This window comes from Notolepis coatsorum (genome assembly GCF_963971535.1).
Source record: "Notolepis coatsorum genome assembly, chromosome: 19".
Lineage (NCBI taxonomy): Eukaryota > Metazoa > Chordata > Actinopteri > Aulopiformes > Paralepididae > Notolepis > Notolepis coatsorum.
The window spans coordinates 86,242,768-86,265,428 of NC_140183.1; the positions used below are offsets into that span (position 1 = coordinate 86,242,768).

Genomic DNA, 22,661 nt, shown 5'->3' on the forward strand with positions numbered 1-22,661 from the left:
CAATTAAAATCTTACACTGAAGTACAAGTTCATGGCATTATGTTTATGAATTAAATAAAAACACAAATCCATTTAAATTACTTTACAGTACAGGTGAATTCAGGATGTAGTGTTGTGTAGTGGAAATGCAAACAATCCCGATCCTTCACAGGACATATGACGCGTTAGGGCAGCAGCGACATTTGGCCTATTTTGTGACATTGACCCGTTGACCCCTTTGACATCTGACCTTTGAGTCTCTTGAGGGCCTCGGTGCTGCAGACGTCCAACCTGAGTGCCGTCAGCTGTTTCTCTCTGTGCTCCTCCTCCTCCACCGCCCGCTTGTACCCAGACAGCTGCTCTATGAACGTCTGGGGCTGAGAGAAGGAGAAACGACAGGGAGAGGCGCAGGGAAGAGAGAGTATGAGGAGGAGAAGACGAGCATGACAGAGTGGACTTTAGGGCCGACCTTCGAAGCGTTTTCTGGCCGTCAAAGCTTCTGGGCCCAAGATTCGATTTTAATTCGAAGCTTCGACAATAATAATAAATCTTTTTTTAAATAATCTTTTCTTTCTTTTTAATTTTTTTTAATTTGTATCTTATGTTGTGGGACTTGTACAGCACTTTGGGTCAACTTTGTTGTTTTTAAATGTGCTCTATAAAAGGGGATTGGATTGGATTAATTAAAGTAATAATGAGTCGGGCGGCTGCTCTCCGTTACACAGCCAACGACATTACATTACATAATTATGTTGCAACCTTCGTCTATAAGGCAAACAATTATATAAATATTTATATGTAGTTAATAGAGACAAAGGCAGAATTCGACTTAATTAAGCACGTTTTATTAAGACATGTTTGTATATGGGTCGGGACACTGCTGCTGACTGGGTGTCTTATCAAACACAGGTAAAATAAAAATACTATAGAGAATTGTCAGTGCTGTAAAGTTTAAACCTTTTTAAATCTTAGACAAACGAAACTTGTAAGCCGTCATTTGAGGCTTTATAAAAGCAGCAAGTTGTATTCAACACAGAGAGGAGTTAATGAGGAATCTCCATGTGCTTGTTGTACAGTAGTTAACAAAGAGAGGCGATGAGGCGTATGACGTCCAATACATTAGGCGCAAGATTTAGCAGGTAAATTATTATTATTATTATTTTTTTTATATATATTCAAATTTTATTTTCCCGTTCGAATCCCGTGCCCATCGAACGAAGCTTCGCAGTATTTAAGACAGCCCTAGTGGATTCTCTAACAGTATTTAAGACAGCCCTAGTGGATTCTCTAACAGTATTTAAGACAGCCCTAGTGGATTCTCTAACAGTATTTAAGACAGCCCTAGTGGATTCTCTAACAGTATTTAAGACAGCCCTAGTGGATTCTCTAACAGTATTTAAGACAGCCCTAGTGGATTCTCTAACAGTATTTAAGACAGCCCTAGTGGATTCTCTAACAGTATTTAAGACGACCCTAGTGGATTCTAGAACAAACAATGATGGATGCTTTCACATGGTAAATGGTGCATTTATAGCTTTTATTCAAAGCGCTTTATAATTTTGTTCCTCACTCACACATTGACGGCGGAGGCGACCATGCAAGGTGCCAACCTGCTCATTGGGAGCAATTAGGGGTTAAGTGTGTTGCTCAAGGACACTTCGATACGCTGGCCTGGGAGGAGTATTCCGTCTTTGAGTTGCCACGTGTTAATGCCTCACCCCGTTTACAACAGCTGGGTTATGTTCACATCATGACTGTGAGAAACCTGAATACAGGGTATTCAGATAGGGACGTCCCGATCTGTCAGCTGCCAATAAGTCATCGGCTGATATTCAGTACAACCATAGATATATATAAAGACTAGATGGCGGCCATCTTGCTGAAATCTTGATGGATTTACAAACGGTTTTGTTTATTACAAACGTTATTAACACTTTCAGTGCCACCAGGTGGCGCCAGAGTTAGTGCTTGAATGCCACCATCCACTTTAATGTTAACGTTAATATCGCCTAATCTATGTTTTAAATTATGGCTATGTGTCTAATCTGCCCGTCGCTTATCAAAGAATCATTTTCCAGTCAGTGCTGTCAAGGCAGATTGGTTTTTTATCGCTTCATTTCCGTTTGAGAGCATTTTGAAAAGCACCCGTTTTGAGGTAAAAAAACAGCCCATTCTGTGATAATCGTCTTTTACTGGAATATTGAAACTTTCTGCGCCAATCACGTAATATTACATGTTTGCTCGCCAGCGGTTGTAATATTACGTTTTTAGATCCTTTGACATTTTCCCTCTGATCAACGTTCTAAATCATCATCCGGGTCATTCTAGCCGTCCCTGGGTTGTTTGTATACGTTGGAATTGCAATGCCGATCGAATATCACCAGGTGGCAGTATCGTCTGTGTCTGAACTGGAATTGCATTGGCGTGGATACACGTCTTCCTTTTTTTTGGCAGGGGCTCCTCCTCCTGCTTGAACAGAGATTCACATTGATCGCCTCGAAATTCCGTTGCCTAAGCGTATTTTACCATTGAAACGTGTATAGACATATACACTGGTAATCGCGATGGCGATGCGATCACTTGGAATTATTCTTTTTGGAATACCTTCTGGCTAAGGTAAGGTATATTCTATGTCTATTTTACCGAACCTGAAACGTGTTTTTCTAACGATCACAGTTCTGTGTTTTACCGGACGTAAAACATGCTCGGCAAACACGATCACAGTTATGAGATAAAACGACCCCCCCCCCCCCCCCCCCGGTGATTTTGTGAAGGTACATATTATGTACATATATACCTTTGATTTGAGAGTATTTGGGGGTTCAGGGAATCAACCAGAACGAGTCGGGCTTATTGCACATGGCACGTTTTATCTCGCGATCTATGAAAAAAGACTGGATTATCTTGGAAATGCGCGATGTTTAGCGTGTAATAAACTACAAACTACAGTGTGTAGAAAGAAACTATTCTTTTAAATTTTTTTGTTTGAGCCACACCATTGTCTCCACAGCTATAATACAGAACACACACACAGCTCTGCAAACATCGTGAAACACGCAGAAATTACTATTTTAAGCTGGAACTATTTTAGTCCCCTTGATATTTTTCCTTTGATCCCTGTTCTAAACACTCGCTCGGAGCTGCCTGGGTCTCCCTGGCACAGCTGCCTACATTGGAATTGCAATGGCGATCGAATCCTGCCAGGTGGCAGTATCGCCTACCTTTTGAACTGGGGATATCAGTTGTCTTCCAGTACTGACTTACCTCCGGCTGCTTCCGCCTCGGAGTGGATCAGGACATAGCAATCGGTGGAAGATTTTGTGCATCAGACCTATTCTTTCCCGTATGGTAGCCATGCCCAATATACACGAGTAATTGCGATCGCCATGGGATCGACTGGGATTTATTCATTTTGGAGTACCTTCTGACTGAGGTAAGGTCTATCTTATGTAACCTGCTGGTATCTTTTTAACCTAAAACATGCTTCTGTAGCGATCAGTGTTTTATTTTACCGGACCTAAAACATGCGTTTGATTATGATTTTGATGATTTTGTGAAGACACATATGTATATGGTATATAGCTTTGATTTGGAAGTATTTGGAGTTTCAGGCGAGCAACCCGAACGATTTGGGCATAATGCATATAACGCGTCATATCTCGCGATCTATGAAAAAAGACTGGATTATTTTGCAAAGGGGCGATGTTTAGCATGGAATAGCGCACAAACTACAGTATGTAGAAATGAACTGGTTAGTAAGTGTTGGACTATGAACAATGCCCGTCAAATGAGCCGAACTATTGTCTCCATAGCTATAATACAGAACACACGATGGGTCTGCAAACATCGCTAAAATGGTCAATAACGCTGGCGCCATTGAGTAGAGATGGGAAAACAGGCGCCCCTAAATGTGGTCATTTTAGTGCATACTTTTTTTGCAACTCTCACTGTGGTGTAGTGTAGCTGGTATCTCACTGTGGTGTAGCTGATATCTCACTGTGGTGTAGTGTAGCTGGTATCTCACTGTGGTGTACTGTAGCTGGTATCTCACTATGGTGTACTGTAGCTGGTATCTCACTATGGTGTACTGTAGCTGGTATCTCACTATAGTGTACTGTAGCTGGTATCTCACTGGTGTAGTGTAGCTGGTATCTCACTGTGGTGTAGTGTAGCTGGTATCTCACTATAGTGTACTGTAGCTGGTATCTCACTATAGTGTACTGTAGCTGGTATCTCACTATAGTGTACTGTAGCTGGTATCTCACTATAGTGTACTGTAGCTGGTATCTCACTATAGTGTACTGTAGCTGGTATCTCACTATAGTGTACTGTAGCTGGTATCTCACTATAGTGTACTGTAGCTGGTATCTCACTATAGTGTACTGTAGCTGGTATCTCACTGTGGTGTAGTGTAGCTGGTATCTCACTGTGGTGTAGTGTAGCTGGTATCTCACTATGGTGTACTGTAGCTGGTATCTCACTATAGTGTACTGTAGCTGGTATCTCACTGTGGTGTAGTGTAGCTGGTATCTCACTGTGGTGTAGTGTAGCTGGTATCTCACTATAGTGTACTGTAGCTGGTATCTCACTATAGTGTACTGTAGCTGGTATCTCACTATAGTGTACTGTAGCTGGTATATCACTATAGTGTACTGTAGCTGGTATCTCACTATAGTGTACTGTAGCTGGTATCTCACTATAGTATACTGTAGCTGGTATCTCACTATAGTGTACTGTAGCTGGTATCTCACTATAGTGTACTGTAGCTGGTATCTCACTATAGTGTACTGTAGCTGGTATCTCACTATAGAGTACTGTAGCTGGTATCTCACTATAGTGTACTGTAGCTGGTATCTCACTATAGTGTACTGTAGCTGGTATCTCACTATAGTGTAGTGTAGCTGGTATCTCACTATAGTGTAGTGTAGCTGGTATCTCACTATAGTGTACTGTAGCTGGTATCTCACTATAGTGTAGTGTAGCTGGTATCTCACTATAGTGTACTGTAGCTGGTATCTCACTATAGTGTACTGTAGCTGGTATCTCACTATAGTGTAGCTGGTATCTCACTATAGTGTACTGTAGCTGGTATCTCACTATAGTGTACTGTAGCTGGTATCTCACTATAGTGTAGCTGGTATCTCACTATAGTGTACTGTAGCTGGTATCTCACTATAGTGTACTGTAGCTGGTATCTCACTATAGTGTAGTGTAGCTGGTATCTCACTAGTGTACTGTAGCTGGTATCTCACTATAGTGTACTGTAGCTGGTATATCACTATAGTGTAGTGTAGCTGGTATCTCACTATAGTGTACTGTAGCTGGTATCTCACTAGTGTACTGTAGCTGGTATCTCACTATAGTGTAGTGTAGCTGGTATCTCACTATAGTGTAGTGTAGCTGGTATCTCACTAGTGTACTGTAGCTGGTATCTCACTATAGTGTAGTGTAGCTGGTATCTCACTGTGGTGTACTGTAGCTGGTATCTCACTATAGTGTAGTGTAGCTGGTATCTCACTATAGTGTACTGTAGCTGGTATCTCACTATAGTGTACTGTAGCTGGTATCTCACTATACTGTAGCTGGTATCTCACTATAGTGTACTGTAGCTGGTATCTCACTAGTGTAGTGTAGCTGGTATCTCACTATAGTGTACTGTAGCTGGTATCTCACTATAGTGTACTGTAGCTGGTATCTCACTATAGTGTACTGTAGCTGGTATCTCACTATAGTGTACTGTAGCTGGTATCTCACTATAGTGTAGTGTAGCTGGTATCTCACTATAGTGTACTGTAGCTGGTATCTCACTATAGTGTACTGTAGCTGGTATCTCACTATAGTGTACTGTAGCTGGTATCTCACTATAGTGTACTGTAGCTGGTATCTCACTATAGTGTACTGTAGCTGGTATCTCACTATAGTGTACTGTAGCTGGTATCTCACTATAGTGTAGCTGGTATCTCACTATAGTGTACTGTAGCTGGTATCTCACTATAGTGTACTGTAGCTGGTATCTCACTATAGTGTACTGTAGCTGGTATCTCACTATAGTGTACTGTAGCTGGTATCTCACTATAGTGTACTGTAGCTGGTATCTCACTATAGTGTACTGTAGCTGGTATCTCACTATAGTGTACTGTAGCTGGTATCTCACTATAGTGTACTGTAGCTGGTATCTCACTATAGTGTACTGTAGCTGGTATCTCACTATAGTGTACTGTAGCTGGTATCTCACTAGTGTAGTGTAGCTGGTATCTCACTATAGTGTACTGTAGCTGGTATCTCACTATAGTGTACTGTAGCTGGTATCTCACTAGTGTAGTGTAGCTGGTATCTCACTATAGTGTAGTGTAGCTGGTATCTCACTATAGTGTACTGTAGCTGGTATCTCACTATAGTGTACTGTAGCTGGTATCTCACTATAGTGTACTGTAGCTGGTATCTCACTAGTGTAGTGTAGCTGGTATCTCACTATAGTGTACTGTAGCTGGTATCTCACTATAGTGTACTGTAGCTGGTATCTCACTATAGTGTACTGTAGCTGGTATCTCACTATAGTGTAGTGTAGCTGGTATCTCACTAGTGTACTGTAGCTGGTATCTCACTATAGTGTAGTGTAGCTGGTATCTCACTGTGGTGTACTGTAGCTGGTATCTCACTATAGTGTAGTGTAGCTGGTATCTCACTATAGTGTACTGTAGCTGGTATCTCACTATAGTGTACTGTAGCTGGTATCTCACTATACTGTAGCTGGTATCTCACTATAGTGTACTGTAGCTGGTATCTCACTAGTGTAGTGTAGCTGGTATCTCACTATAGTGTACTGTAGCTGGTATCTCACTATAGTGTACTGTAGCTGGTATCTCACTATAGTGTACTGTAGCTGGTATCTCACTATAGTGTACTGTAGCTGGTATCTCACTATAGTGTACTGTAGCTGGTATCTCACTATAGTGTACTGTAGCTGGTATCTCACTATAGTGTACTGTAGCTGGTATCTCACTATAGTGTACTGTAGCTGGTATCTCACTATAGTGTACTGTAGCTGGTATCTCACTATAGTGTACTGTAGCTGGTATCTCACTATAGTGTAGCTGGTATCTCACTATAGTGTACTGTAGCTGGTATCTCACTATAGTGTACTGTAGCTGGTATCTCACTATAGTGTAGCTGGTATCTCACTATAGTGTACTGTAGCTGGTATCTCACTATAGTGTACTGTAGCTGGTATCTCACTATAGTGTACTGTAGCTGGTATCTCACTATAGTGTACTGTAGCTGGTATCTCACTATAGTGTACTGTAGCTGGTATCTCACTATAGTGTACTGTAGCTGGTATCTCACTATAGTGTACTGTAGCTGGTATCTCACTGTGGTGTACTGTAGCTGGTATCTCACTATAGTGTACTGTAGCTGGTATCTCACTATGGTGTACTGTAGCTGGTATCTCACTATAGTGTACTGTAGCTGGTATCTCACTAGTGTACTGTAGCTGGTATCTCACTATAGTGTACTGTAGCTGGTATCTCACTATAGTGTACTGTAGCTGATATCTCACTATAGTGTAGTGTAGCTGGTATCTCACTATAGTGTAGTGTAGCTGGTATCTCACTATAGTGTACTGTAGCTGGTATCTCACTAGTGTACTGTAGCTGGTATCTCACTATAGTGTACTGTAGCTGGTATCTCACTATAGTGTACTGTAGCTGGTATCTCACTATACTGTAGCTGGTATCTCACTATAGTGTACTGTAGCTGGTATCTCACTATAGTGTACTGTAGCTGGTATCTCACTATAGTGTACTGTAGCTGGTATCTCACTATAGTGTACTGTAGCTGGTATCTCACTATAGTGTACTGTAGCTGGTATCTCACTATAGTGTAGTGTAGCTGGTATCTCACTATAGTGTACTGTAGCTGGTATCTCACTATAGTGTACTGTAGCTGGTATCTCACTAGAGTGTACTGTAGCTGGTATCTCACTATAGTGTACTGTAGCTGGTATCTCACTAGAGTGTACTGTAGCTGGTATCTCACTATAGTATACTGTAGCTGGTATCTCACTATAGTGTACTGTAGCTGGTATCTCACTATACTGTAGCTGGTATCTCACTATAGTGTACTGTAGCTGGTATCTCACTATAGTGTAGTGTAGCTGGTATCTCACTATAGTGTACTGTAGCTGGTATCTCACTATAGTGTACTGTAGCTGGTATCTCACTATAGTGTACTGTAGCTGGTATCTCACTATAGTGTACTGTAGCTGGTATCTCACTATAGTGTACTGTAGCTGGTATCTCACTAGTGTAGTGTAGCTGGTATCTCACTATAGTGTACTGTAGCTGGTATCTCACTATAGTGTACTGTAGCTGGTATCTCACTAGTGTAGTGTAGCTGGTATCTCACTATAGTGTAGTGTAGCTGGTATCTCACTATAGTGTACTGTAGCTGGTATCTCACTATAGTGTACTGTAGCTGGTATCTCACTATAGTGTACTGTAGCTGGTATCTCACTAGTGTAGTGTAGCTGGTATCTCACTATAGTGTACTGTAGCTGGTATCTCACTATAGTGTACTGTAGCTGGTATCTCACTATAGTGTACTGTAGCTGGTATCTCACTATAGTGTACTGTAGCTGGTATCTCACTATAGTGTACTGTATCTGGTATCTCACTATAGTGTACTGTAGCTGGTATCTCACTATAGTGTACTGTAGCTGGTATCTCACTATAGTGTAGTGTAGCTGGTATCTCACTATAGTGTACTGTAGCTGGTATCTCACTATAGTGTAGTGTAGCTGGTATCTCACTATAGTGTAGTGTAGCTGGTATCTCACTATAGTGTACTGTAGCTGGTATCTCACTAGTGTACTGTAGCTGGTATCTCACTATAGTGTACTGTAGCTGGTATCTCACTATAGTGTACTGTAGCTGGTATCTCACTATAGTGTAGTGTAGCTGGTATCTCACTAGTGTACTGTAGCTGGTATCTCACTATAGTGTACTGTAGCTGGTATCTCACTATAGTGTACTGTAGCTGGTATATCACTATAGTGTACTGTAGCTGGTATCTCACTATAGTGTACTGTAGCTGGTATCTCACTATAGTGTAGTGTAGCTGGTATCTCACTGTGGTGTACTGTAGCTGGTATCTCACTATAGTGTACTGTAGCTGGTATCTCACTATAGTGTACTGTAGCTGGTATCTCACTATAGTGTAGAGTAGCTGGTATCTCACTATAGTGTAGTGTAGCTGGTATCTCACTATAGTGTAGTGTAGCTGGTATCTCACTATAGTGTAGTGTAGCTGGTATCTCACTATAGTGTACTGTAGCTGGTATCTCACTAGTGTACTGTAGCTGGTATCTCACTATAGTGTACTGTAGCTGGTATCTCACTATAGTGTACTGTAGCTGGTATCTCACTATAGTGTAGTGTAGCTGGTATCTCACTAGTGTACTGTAGCTGGTATCTCACTATAGTGTACTGTAGCTGGTATCTCACTATAGTGTACTGTAGCTGGTATATCACTATAGTGTAGTGTAGCTGGTATCTCACTATAGTGTACTGTAGCTGGTATCTCACTATAGTGTAGTGTAGCTGGTATCTCACTGTGGTGTACTGTAGCTGGTATCTCACTATACTGTACTGTAGCTGGTATCTCACTATAGTGTACTGTAGCTGGTATCTCACTATAGTGTAGAGTAGCTGGTATCTCACTATAGTGTACTGTAGCTGGTATCTCACTATGGTGTACTGTAGCTGGTATCTCACTATAGTGTAGTGTAGCTGGTATCTCACTATAGTGTAGAGTAGCTGGTATCTCACTATAGTGTACTGTAGCTGGTATCTCACTATAGTGTACTGTAGCTGGTATCTCACTATAGTGTACTGTAGCTGGTATCTCACTATAGTGTACTGTAGCTGGTATCTCACTATAGTGTACTGTAGCTGGTATCTCACTATAGTGTACTGTAGCTGGTATCTCACTATAGTGTACTGTAGCTGGTATCTCACTATGGTGTACTGTAGCTGGTATCTCACTATAGTGTACTGTAGCTGGTATCTCACTAGTGTACTGTAGCTGGTATCTCACTATAGTGTACTGTAGCTGGTATCTCACTATAGTGTAGTGTAGCTGGTATCTCACTAGTGTACTGTAGCTGGTATCTCACTATAGTGTACTGTAGCTGGTATCTCACTATAGTGTAGTGTAGCTGGTATCTCACTATAGTGTACTGTAGCTGGTATCTCACTATAGTGTAGTGTAGCTGGTATCTCACTGTGGTGTACTGTAGCTGGTATCTCACTATAGTGTACTGTAGCTGGTATCTCACTATAGTGTACTGTAGCTGGTATCTCACTATAGTGTACTGTAGCTGGTATCTCACTATAGTGTACTGTAGCTGGTATCTCACTATAGTGTACTGTAGCTGGTATCTCACTATAGTGTACTGTAGCTGGTATCTCACTAGTGTACTGTAGCTGGTATCTCACTAGTGTAGTGTAGCTGGTATCTCACTATAGTGTACTGTAGCTGGTATCTCACTATAGTGTACTGTAGCTGGTATCTCACTGTGGTGTACTGTAGCTGGTATCTCACTATGGTAAGATACCAGCACAGCCAGGTCACTTTGCTCTGGAGGTCCATCTGTCTGGAGGTCTGTCTGTCTAGTGAGTGTATAGTAGGTGTGTTGATAACTCTTTGACAATTCTGCCTCGTGTCTGTTCAAAATTGGGAATGACTTTGTTGCTGAAGTGACGAGATGGAATAATAACATTGTGGCTCAAGGACTTATGGACTGAAATAACAAAACAACCACGACTGCATTGGGCTGCATATAGTTGACTATAAACAACCCCAAGGCTTTAGTTATGGATTTCGTCCTGTCTGGTTGTTTAGCGTAATTACTTCAGGGAAAAGGAGTTGCTCTTGCCTCCTTGAATGTCTCCTTGCACTGGTAACAGACCGGGGTGATACTGACTGGCTCATTATGTTAAATGTATTGACACTTTCATACGCCTTGCGCTGCACAAGTTTGATTGATTGAATTGATTGAATAGTTTATTGGTTTAGAATGGAAAATCACACATATACATTGGATCACAATATGAAAACAGGTATACATTTTCTCCATTTACCAATAGGATTTCATAAAACACAATAAAGCCATAGGCTTGTTTCCATTGTGGTCCTTCATCATTGGTGTCAGTGGATTTATGTACTGGTGTGGACGTGGGTGTTTGTAGTGTCTGTATGTCAGGATGTGTGGTATAAAAACAAAAAAATACATACAATAATATTCCATTTTATTAGACAATAAAAGAATAAAAAAGGAACAACACATTAAAACCCTTTGTTCACTACTCCCAGCTTCTGCTACTTATGATCCACCTCTTTATAGCTAATTTAAAAGTGGAGAAGGGGCTTATGGTCTTCAACTCCATTGGTAGGCTATTCCATTGTACTGCTGCTGAATATAGGAATGCGTTTTGGCCTATTTTCCTATTGCATCTCACTGGGACGATGTCTGTAGGGCTCCCCCTGGTGGCGTGTCCGTGTACATCCCTTACCATGTTAAAATATCCACTGAGATACTGAGGGACAGTATTCCCGAGTATCCTATGTGTTATGTTGAGTTTTATTTGAGAGACCCTCTCCTCAACCCTGAGCCATTTGAGGCTGTTAAAATGTGCCTGTGTAAGGTGAGTCCTGGGATGGAGTTTTAAAATCATTCTAACTAATTTGTTCTGAGCTGTCTGTAGCCTACCTTTCAGTGCTACTGTGATGCCAGTGTACCAGGAGGAGCATGCATAGTCATAATGTTTCACACAGTTTCATCCATCACTATCACAGACAAAACTACATTATGTAATGCACTTAAAACGATACCAGAAGATATTTTGTGATATCTTTAGCCATTTCCCACACAAACTATAAATTTTTGTTGTTTCGTTTCAAATATGCTACAAACTAAATTATTGTGGCGTGTTAAACTCAGACAGGCAGAAAAGTGGACATTTTTTACTTGAGGACTGCATACTTTTTTTTGCAAAGCTTAGCTTTATACTTATAGCAAATGCATGAGCCTGGTCTCTTTTAAAAGACAACATTCTGAAGTTACTAATGCAAAAAAGGATAATCACTTTTAGTGCTAAACTCAGTAACAGAGGTCTGAACTTGAGTTGAACTTGTGTACTCAACATTTTTTCTTTAGTGGTTGCAATATTCCAGATTTCATTATTCCAGCATAGAGGTATGAGCTGGAAAACACTGCGGTTCCATAGCCTTTTATAAAAAGTCATTCAGAAATGAGTCTTTGAGACGTTTTAGTAAAAAATCCATTTGTGCCGTCTGAGTCACTTTCTTTTTTCTTCACTCGTCAACTTTCACCTACTTCCTATATTCCCCCCCCTCCCATGTGGGGTATCGTTGGAATACACTCGTTGGCTACAACGCTGACCAATTTTCGCCATCAGCGGTGATTGGTCAGTTCTGGAGCGTATACAGTCCGGGGTGGTCATCATGACGCTCGCCTGACATATCGTCATGTAACTCGAGAACCGAGGCACGGAATTGGTCGAGTGAGGTGGCATTCGAACTGCGGCAAATAGATGTTTTGACCGGTATATTACATGTTCGGCGAAAAATGCAGCCCGAGCCACTAGATGCTCGCAAAGTGCCTTAGACTTGCGTGCAAGGGTATGACGGCCCGATTCCGGGCCGGTGCATGGTAAGAGGTTAATCTTAAACCCTAGCCATATTTTCAGAAAATCTGCAAGTACATACCGAAGTAAATGGAAAATTGCTCCACTTCTACCAGGTCCATTTGCATGTTCTTGGTATCTAGGGACATCTATGGACATCAGGGAATGTATTCCCAGTGTCAGAAATATTGTGTGTTACTATGCTCGAGTAGATTGTAATGAACCAAAAGGAGAATATAAATGATTATAATCTTTTTTTCACCCCATCTTTGACAGTGAATAACACCATGCTAACATTGTCAACAACAAGTGAAAAATTGCCACCGAGCTCATTCAGCACCTTCTTGAGATCAAGTGTACTAAAAATCAGATCAGATTTTTCAGAGAAGGGCAATGATTCAGAGGGGGATTTGTAGATACTAGGGCTGCTTCGGGGCCGAGATTCGATTTTAATTCGAAGCTTCGAGATAAAAAAAAAATATATATATATATACCGGTATATATATAAAATAAAATAAAAATCTATTTTTTTAATTTTCTTTTTTTATGTTGTGGGACTTGTACAGCACTTTGTTCAACTTTGTCAGTGCTGTAAGGTTTAAACCTTTTTAAATCTTAGACAAACAAAACACTTTGCTTTCATGAAATATTGTAAGCCGTCTTGAGGCTTTATAAAAGCAGCACAATGAACACAAATCTGTCGGTGCCGAGTCCGACCTCATCTTAAATAACAAACAGCATTGCTTGTTGTAGTTAACAAAGAGAGGCAGAGTTGATTTTTAATAATCAAATTTTATTTTCATATTCAAATCCCATGCCCATCGAACGAAGCTTCGAAGTATTTAAGACAGCCCTAGTAGATACAGTACTGAATTTTGCCATCCGGACACATGGAATTTGAAATATTAATATAGAATATCAGGCCTATAAATGACATTATGGCCAGGTCATACATCTATGGATCGGGCCAAATCCCCTCTTTCCAATGGCACAGATAAATCTGGATTTACTATTTAGTACCACCAGGCACCAGTTACAGGGCAGCAAACTGTAGACCATGAATGAAATCTACTATAAGTAATAATAATAATAATAATAATAATAATAATAATAATAATAATAATAATAATAATAATAATAATTATAATAATAATAATAATAATAATAATAATAATATACTTTTTGTATAGCACCTTTCATACAGAAACTGCAGCTCAAAGTGTACAAAAGTACAGTTACTTCTGTCCATAGCGCCGCCATTTTTCGCTGGATTGGGACGCGTTTTTTTCTAGACGTTTACAGAAAGATAAAGAAACAATAAACGTTGTATTTTTTTTTTGTATCCACTTTTTCTCCCATTTTTCTATATTTTCTCCCATCCCAATTTCGTATCATCCAATTCAACCCTCCCCTGTCACGAACGCTGTTTCTTGCCTCCCACAAGCCGGCTGCAATGTGGACTAAGTCATACATGGCACAAGTCCCCTCCGGTACTTGAGGTAACAGCAGTCGCATCTTTTCACCTGCGCAGCTCGATCTCTCAGTGCCGAGGAGTAACGCGTGGGAGGCTCACGTTGCCCCCGACACTTCCTGATTCTACTGCGCAGGCGCACCAACCGACCTGTAGGAGTCGCTGTCCACAACGCCCGATCCCCACCCATCAGTTTCCCACCCCCTAATACGGCCGTCATTCGTGGCGAGCGCCTTGCCCACTACGCCACGTAGCCGCCCATACGTTGTATTTTGTGGCAATAACATTGAGATATGTTCGACCCGTGGGGTATAAACACAAAAATCAAGACAGAAAAATTACGTGTAAAATGGTTGGACTTCCATCGCCGGCGGCTGGTGTGAGCTGGGTCGTGTAGTTTTATGAAATTTCGATAAATTCACCAATTTCTATCGAAATCCCTGGGTCTCCTCTTTCTTAAGACTACAACGATTTCATGAGTGCTTCTTCTCGCATCTAATTTATAAGCTCATATTTAGCTAATAACACTTAAAATCATTGGTAAACAAACGTAGTGCTGAAAAAATACACTTTGCTGTTTTGATAGGGTTAGGGTCTTTACTCTTGGCCAGTGTTAATTTTGTTGACTAAATTGATGACGAAAGATGTTCGTCAGCGAAGGTTTTTTTCATGACGACAACGAGACGTGACGTCACGTTATTGAAGACCATGTCACGCTAACGAGACTAAATAGTTTATTAAATATCGTTGACCACAACTGAGGACACAAAAATGTAATTTACAAAAACCAGGACGAAATTTCTCTTCATGTATGTTGATATTGTTGGATGGTACACTATATTAGCTCCGTAGCTAACGTAGCTAGCCACGGACAGGCACCTCCCTACCCGTGTTGTGTGTGAGTGTGAGCGGCTCGCGACAAGTGTGTGTAATGGCTCGCTGCGGCTTGCTTCTCGTGCAGAGACAGAGAGAGGCGAGATAGTTCGCAACGTTTAAATTCCTCGAAAAAACCCTCATAATAATAATAATTTCTCGAGTATCGATAGCAGTACCGATAACGTCGGAGCTTATTAATACTCAGTTTTTTTCTAATTCAGTACCGGTTCCCGTTTAGAACCGGGGTCCGGGGGGCATCCCTACATGTGGTAGATGTGTTTATCTATTATTTTTTTCATTCTCCGCTTCTCTAATACTACAAAGTATTATTTTTTACATTACTTAACTAATACGGACTGTATTGATCTATTTATGACATGAAACAAATCTCGTACCGGTACCGGGCTGAAGAGGTTAACACTTTCTTCGCCAGGCTTATGTACATCATTATACCATCCTCTGCCAGCTCTATTTGTCTATGGAGAAGTTCCCCTTCTTTGCAGGGCTATAACTTTTTAAATGGTATTGCTAAATTTACATTACTATGGCCCATTCAACATCAAGTATCTATTGTTCAGGGTGTAGCAACGTTATACTTTTTCATTCACATATTCATACTAAAATACGGTCTAAAGTATAAATATGTTTTCATCGTTTTCTGCAGCTTTCTGCAGAACGTGATTTATAGCCCTAAATGCATTATATTGATGATTGTATACAGTTTGATAGCGATCGGCGCGAGATACAAAATTTCAAATGGACGTGCTTCTAGAAGTTACTACTTATCATCTGATGTTGACCGGATGGGGGGGGGGGGGGGTCGTTTATAATTCCGTGGCCAACGTTAGATGATTCATCTAGTGTGGGTGATATGATCATTAGAGCAGTTTGTATCGAACACGATAAAAAAAACGCTGAAACTCACCGTAGCTTCCTCGTAGCGTTGGGCGATGAGCGTGGAGCAAAAATATTCCTATTATGGGATGTTGAAATATGCGATCCATCTCCAGGTTGTATAATAGTATATACGTCCAAATCATGTTGTTTATCGAGTTATTGGTAACGGATTGCTATCCATTGTGTCTAGCTCGAGTCCCGGGACTATTAGCGAGTGATCGGACCGAATTGGAATGAGCACCAGCTTCCGTTTCCGGTTTCCGGTTTGGGCGATCCGCCGATCGGCCACCAGATGGCGCTCTTGAACCGTTGGAGAGTTGAGAGGGGATCAACAGTAAATCTCAAGTCTCCGGGGGAGAAATATGATTGCGATCACAGATTTTTGAAATATTGATCTCAATGACGTGTTACGGCGTCATTGGCAGAATGAGCATGGCGGGGAATGACGAGTTTAGGCGTCCTTGGCAGAGAAAGTGTTAATAGGTAAAAATAAATGTGGAACCACTGCTCTACATAACAATTTTGCCAGTCCTTCAAACAAAAGCACAAACTCCACGAGTGATGTAATACAGTAGCAAAGAGATATTAGCTTGTACCGGCAATGTTAAATGTGCATGTAAAAGCAGGCGCAAACACATAATATACAACAAGGCTGATCGGACAACTCTTACCGAGAACTCAGCCAATATCTTGGACTTGAGGGCAGCTTTGGGATTGGCTGACTTGAGGGCAACTTTGGGATTGGCTGGAGCTGGAGGATGAACATCAACAACAATCACAGGCTTGATAGCAGACAGTTGTGCAGACATTTGGAAGTAATTCTTAAGATGCATTATGTTAAAACTAGTGCTGTCAGGCGATTAAAAGAATTAATCTAATTAATTACAGGATTTGTAATTAATTAATCGCATTTTAATTGGATAACTATTTTATGCCTGATATTCTATATTCTATAATCATATTTCAAATTGCATGTGTCCAGATGGCAGAATTCAGTACTGTATCTACAAAACCTTCTGTTTAATCATCTTCCATCTATTAATTTGCTTAGATTTTTCAGGTCTGGTCAATTTGAGCATGGTGTTATTCACAGTCAAAGATAAAAAAAAATTGATATTCTCATTTGGTTCATTACAATTGACTCAAAATAAGATTTTCATTCAATCAATCACCGCGCAGATTGATTGATTGAATGAAAATGTTATTAACAGATTGCAGAATGGGTACAATACAGTACGGCTCAATACACACAATTGTTAAGGGCGGACTTTCGTCTGGTTTACATCAGGGTCCCCCATTTTCAATTCATAATGAATTGTAAGTAAGGGTGCAACTTGCACCGTGCAATCCATTCTTTGTGGATCTAGCCCACAGTATTTCTGACACTGGGAATACATTCCCTGAGATTCATAGATGTCCCTAGAATCAGATACCAAGAACATGCAAATGGACCATATTAAAAAAAAGTCTGTAAACGACTTGCATTCTCATGGAATGAATGAGATACAAAAAAAAATTAAAAAAAGAAATTTATAAAAAAAAAGAAAAAAAAAAGTGTAATTAATTGTGAGTTAATTTTCATAATGCGATAATTTGCTGTGTAATTAATTAATCTAATTAACGCGATAAACTGACAGCCCTAGTTAAAACATGAGCTCAGTGATCTGAAAATCTAAAAGGCGAGTGCAAAGTGAATAAAACAGTGAAGGACAAACTGACCTGATGGAGGAGTCTCCTTTGCCTTCTCCTTCTCCTTTTCTTTTTCCTTCTCCTTCTCCTTCTGTCTTTCTTTCTCTCGCTCCCTCTCTTTTTTGTTCAGGCCGGCTTTGAACTGGACAATGACCTCCTCTGGGTAGATACTCCTCTCCTCCCAGATAGTAAAAATCCTCTCCACCGACCTGCGCACTTTCCCATCTCTGACAAGACACAAGGACAGCATTGTACAGGTCAATACTGTTAACTTAAGACCGGTCAATGTTGTTACACAGGTCAATACTGTTAACACTTTGACGACCGGCTTGGACCAGACTAATATGGTGCAGGGGACCGCAGAATGTAAACAAACGTGTTGGTTTTGTTTTAACTATATCTATGCTTTATAGTATTGCTATCTGTCCATTCTCATTGTCACTTGAGTGCATAAACCGTGCCTTCATAATGGCTTAAATAAAATAAAAATCCATCAGTTGGTTGTCATTTTATAGCGTTGTGAATATAAGGTATAACACACTTTTAGTCTAGACTTTTTTCCCGGGAGCTTAGATAATAGGCTAAACGTTGGCGCCGTTATATCAAACGCGATTTCTGCTGTATATATACGAATGAAATAAAACAAACTGCGTAGCATCCGGACTATTACAGAGCATCTGTGGATGAAATGGGAGCGGCGGGGAACGCCGATTACTATTATTGATTAGCAATATAGTGTGCATTCAATCAGCCATGTTCACTGATCGATCACGTTAGGTTTTAAAACAATGTCCATGTCCAATCCAGCTGTAATCTGGGGTAATATTATCCTACCGTCAGGCGATGTGATCGCCGGCAGCATTTCCTCACCACTCATCGGATTCTGGTAGATCTATATGCACATTGGCTAATCATAAATCCCATTATGCCACGCTGAAAAAAACGCTCGCCAAACTAATCCAAGATGGAGGATGTTCGGCTGGAATCAGGGAACTATGATCCGCCCACAGGACTGTACTTCACAATGATACTGCAGTGGAGCGATGGCACCCCTAAGCGGGTTTGGCCGGTACTGCATGTTTCGAAAATCAAATATCTGAAAAGAGGCTGGTAGTGGATCGGGCACCTAGGAAGCGCTATAAATAAGGAATAAAACAATAACAACTCGTCACGTATATACTCGTGGCTCTGGTCCACATCGTGCTTTTTCAAAACCCGTATATATACGTGGACGGACGCCATAGTGTTAAGACAGGTCAATGTTAGTTGTTACACAGGTCAATGTTGTTACACAGGGCAATACTGTTAAGACAGGTCAAGGTTGTTACACAGGTCAATACTACTGTTAAAGATAAATGTTGTTACACATGTCAATACTATTACACATGTCACTACTGTTTAGGGCTGACCTTCGAAGCTTTTTTTGGCAATCGAAGCTTCGGGGCCAAGCTTCGATTTAAATTCGAAGCTTCGAGAAAAAAAAAATATATATATATATATATTTTTTTTTTTATATAATTTTTTTTATCTTATGTTGTGGGACTTGTACAGCACTTTGGTAAACTTTGTTGTTTTTAAATGTGCTCTATAAATAAAGTGGATTGGATTAATTAATTAAGTAGCCCCTTTCGTGACTGTGACGCAGCCAACAAGGTTTCACTCGGCTGTGTGATTTAATTCAAGGTGGATCGCTGTTGTCGTTTGAACAACTTCAGATTTCATGGGAACTACCAATCCCCCAAATCAAGAATGTTTAAGATGAATGAAGTAAGATTTTGATTATTTGAAATATGGCCTGTGTAGACTAAACTATGCACAGAATTATGTCAGTCTACAAGGTCTGGATTCTACATGGTCGGGCAATGTAGACCTTGTAGACTCCACTACAGACCAATTATCAGTGAATGTTCATGCATTTTTAAGAAGGGCTACTTCCACAAAAAAACAAAGAACTCACCAAAACATCTCAGTAGCACCTTATATAAATGTTCTATTTCATAATGGAGATTCACATTTATTTATGTATTGCATGCATTTCTACATTTTATTTCCTATTTTGTTTATTCATCCCAGTATCTTTCTTTCTTATGTGTGGAATTCTACAAGGCATGTAGGTGTATATGTGTTTGAGGATGATATCATTCAAACAGGCAATAGTGATGATATAATTTGGGCAGTGCTGAGCTGGGTTACTTTCCTCCAATGTATTTGTCCCCCGGCCCCACCCAATGGCCCCATACACACACATCGAAGTAAAAGAAATTTTTTTTAATTAAAATTATATATATATTTTTTTTTACTTCGATTTTTTTTTATGTTCGAAGCTTGTGCCATCGAACGAAGCTTCGAAGTATTTAAGACAGCCCTACTACTGTTACACAGGTAAATGTTGTTACACATCTCAATACTATTACACATGTCAATACTGTTACACAGGTCAAGGTTGTTACACAGGTCAATACAGTTCAGTGTTTCCCCTGAAAAAAAATTCAGCAGCGGTGCTGTGCCTCTAGGGGGGTCCGGGGACATTTTAAAGTTAATTATACAACGGCATGCAAATTTCTCGATTCTGATTGGCCATTTACACGTCTTTATTGGCAACAATCCACGGTCCTGGGCTCAGGACCCGCCCAAAACCGAATCACATATCACTCCCCGGCAGTGATGCCACTAACGCGTTACTAAGTAACGCGTTATTGTAATCTGATTACTTTCCCCCGAAAATAGTAATCTAACTCGTTAATCTTTACAAGCCAGTAATCTGATTGCAGTTACTTGTTCAAGTGGCTGTGCGTTACTATTTCGTTACTATCTCATCATAATGCAGGCGGAATGCAGTATTTTCTTTCGTTTTCGACAGTCAAATACGTTTGGAAAGCTTTTCCTTGTATTGGGGAGTGACGTCACAGCACGCAAACTCGCGTGTTGAGCCATGCTGGTGGGCGCGGCTGTTATTGTTATTATCAGGCTGACCTAAACTGCGCGCTAGCAGGGAGACGCTCGCGCTCGTAACGCTTCCTTGCACTGGAAGTTCACTAGTCTACTTAACGTTTGTGTAAACTAAGCCGGGTGAAAAAAACATTCACTTTGCGGAGGAAACAAAATACTGTCTACCGCATATGGAATATACAGCACAGCACGACCATCGACTTCTACAGGACTCGGAGTCGGAGCTGCACCAGCCAAACAGTATGTTCCACCTTTGAGTTAAACATCTTTTGCTTGCACTATTCATGAACATGGAACACCATACTGCAGTATGTAGGTTGTCAGTAGCACACTGACAACACTGCAGTATATATATTCCCTCCCCGCCGTATGTATATTTCCCTCCCACCCACCCACCCCCTCCTAATGTACAGTCCCCTCCCCATCATATGTATATACTCTGTCAGGATCTAGGGGTAACAGTACTGTATATTTGAATACCGCTTATGTCACAAATGTATCAGTACTAAATACCTATATGTCCCTATGCCATAAATGTCATGTATGTTGTGTATGTCATAAATGTCTATATTAATTGAAAATGGGGGACCCTGATGGAAACAAGACAAACGTCTTTCTCAGGTCTGCATCCCCTTAACAATTGTATGTATTGAGCCGTACTGTATTGTACCCATTCTGCAATCTGTTAAATAAAGTTTTCATTCATTCATTCACACAATAATAAATAATAATAACGTAGAACCATATCTGAATGGGGCAGGCCTCAAAGGTAGGCTACATATCAGCCTACATGTGGTGTTATTGACCATTTATCTTTTGTGAAATCTATAGATCTATAGATAGCAAGATAGGCCTACCTGCCCTATTAGTACATTTTACTCAAACTGAGTACATTTGACTAATTTTTTTTTGTCATTCTTATGTTGTGGCAGCAGCAGGGACGACGACTTCGTAACCTAGTTACTTTCAAAGTAACTAAGTTACTCTGATAATCAAGTAATCAGTAAAGTAACTAAGATTACTTTTTAAAGGAGTAATCAGTAATCAGATTACTTTTACAAGTAATCTGTGGCATCACTGCTCCCCGGCTCACTCCGGGAGAAAACAAGATCGGACAACAAATGGATATGTTGATAGCACCATAACGACTAAATATGAAGCGATTCTGTCAAGGGGAATGTGTTAGTCCTTTAAACAATGTTGGATGATGTAATTGATGGGTCTTGAGTCAATCTAGAACAAAAGAAAAATCGCGGATTGATTGATTGATTAATTGATTGATTTAAATTTCTACTTCCTTCCCACTGACTGCAGCGTTCACTCTCACACTGTCCGACGCTGGCGTACCCACAAACACACACACACACATACACACACACACACACACACTGTGACACACACACACTGTGACACACACACGCACACACACACACTCCTGTCTGCAACAGCGGGGGAGTCAGACAGAGAGAAGCAGCGCTGTTTTAAGTGAGCATGGTCTATTGAATTGATTGATTGGTTGATTGCTAATTTTATTACTGTACCCCTGGTTTCCAACTGGTTAAGTTTAGGCTAAAAGAAATAAATAAAAAGGGTGAAGAAAACGTTTTTTTCCTATAGGGCAAAGAAAACGTTTTAATTTGTTTTACCTACTTTATATAGAAGCATCTAAGAATGAAGTTCTATGGAAAGTAGGTCTGCATTCCCTTAACAATTGTGTGTATTGAGCCGTACTGTATTGTACCCATTCTGCATCTGGTAATACAATTTTCAATCAATCATTCCAATAATACACAGTTGGATGTGTTAGTTGGTTGGATGCACTTCCGAGCTGCTTCCACATGAGGCAACTTCTCTCAATCATTCCAATAATACACAGTTGGATGTGTTAGTTTGGTTGGATGCACTTCAAGCTGCTTCCACATGGAGGCAACTTGTCTTTTTTGTAGTTGTGGGAACTACTTTTTCTGGCGGATGGTTTTTTCAATAAATCTTCGATTAATGTGTGTTTATTGTATAGAAATAAGGTTGGATGAATCTGGCAGTTGTATAAAAGCTTTACACCACTTGTAGTCGTGATTTGTGACCAATAAACC

The 22,661-nt window shown here is 40.4% G+C and overlaps 1 protein-coding gene across 1 annotated transcript in view; it reads right to left on the reverse strand.

The window, feature by feature from the left end:
* The window catches only part of rprd2b (regulation of nuclear pre-mRNA domain containing 2b), a 156,581-nt gene that overhangs the window by 13,410 nt on the left and 120,510 nt on the right, over positions 1-22,661 (reverse strand). The window contains exons 3-5 of the mRNA XM_084336757.1: positions 17,650-17,846; positions 16,602-16,681; positions 230-356 (exon numbers count right to left, since the gene is read on the reverse strand). Coding sequence (XP_084192883.1) covers positions 230-356; positions 16,602-16,681; positions 17,650-17,846 — 404 coding nt within the window. The remainder of the gene's footprint in view (positions 1-229; positions 357-16,601; positions 16,682-17,649; positions 17,847-22,661) is intronic.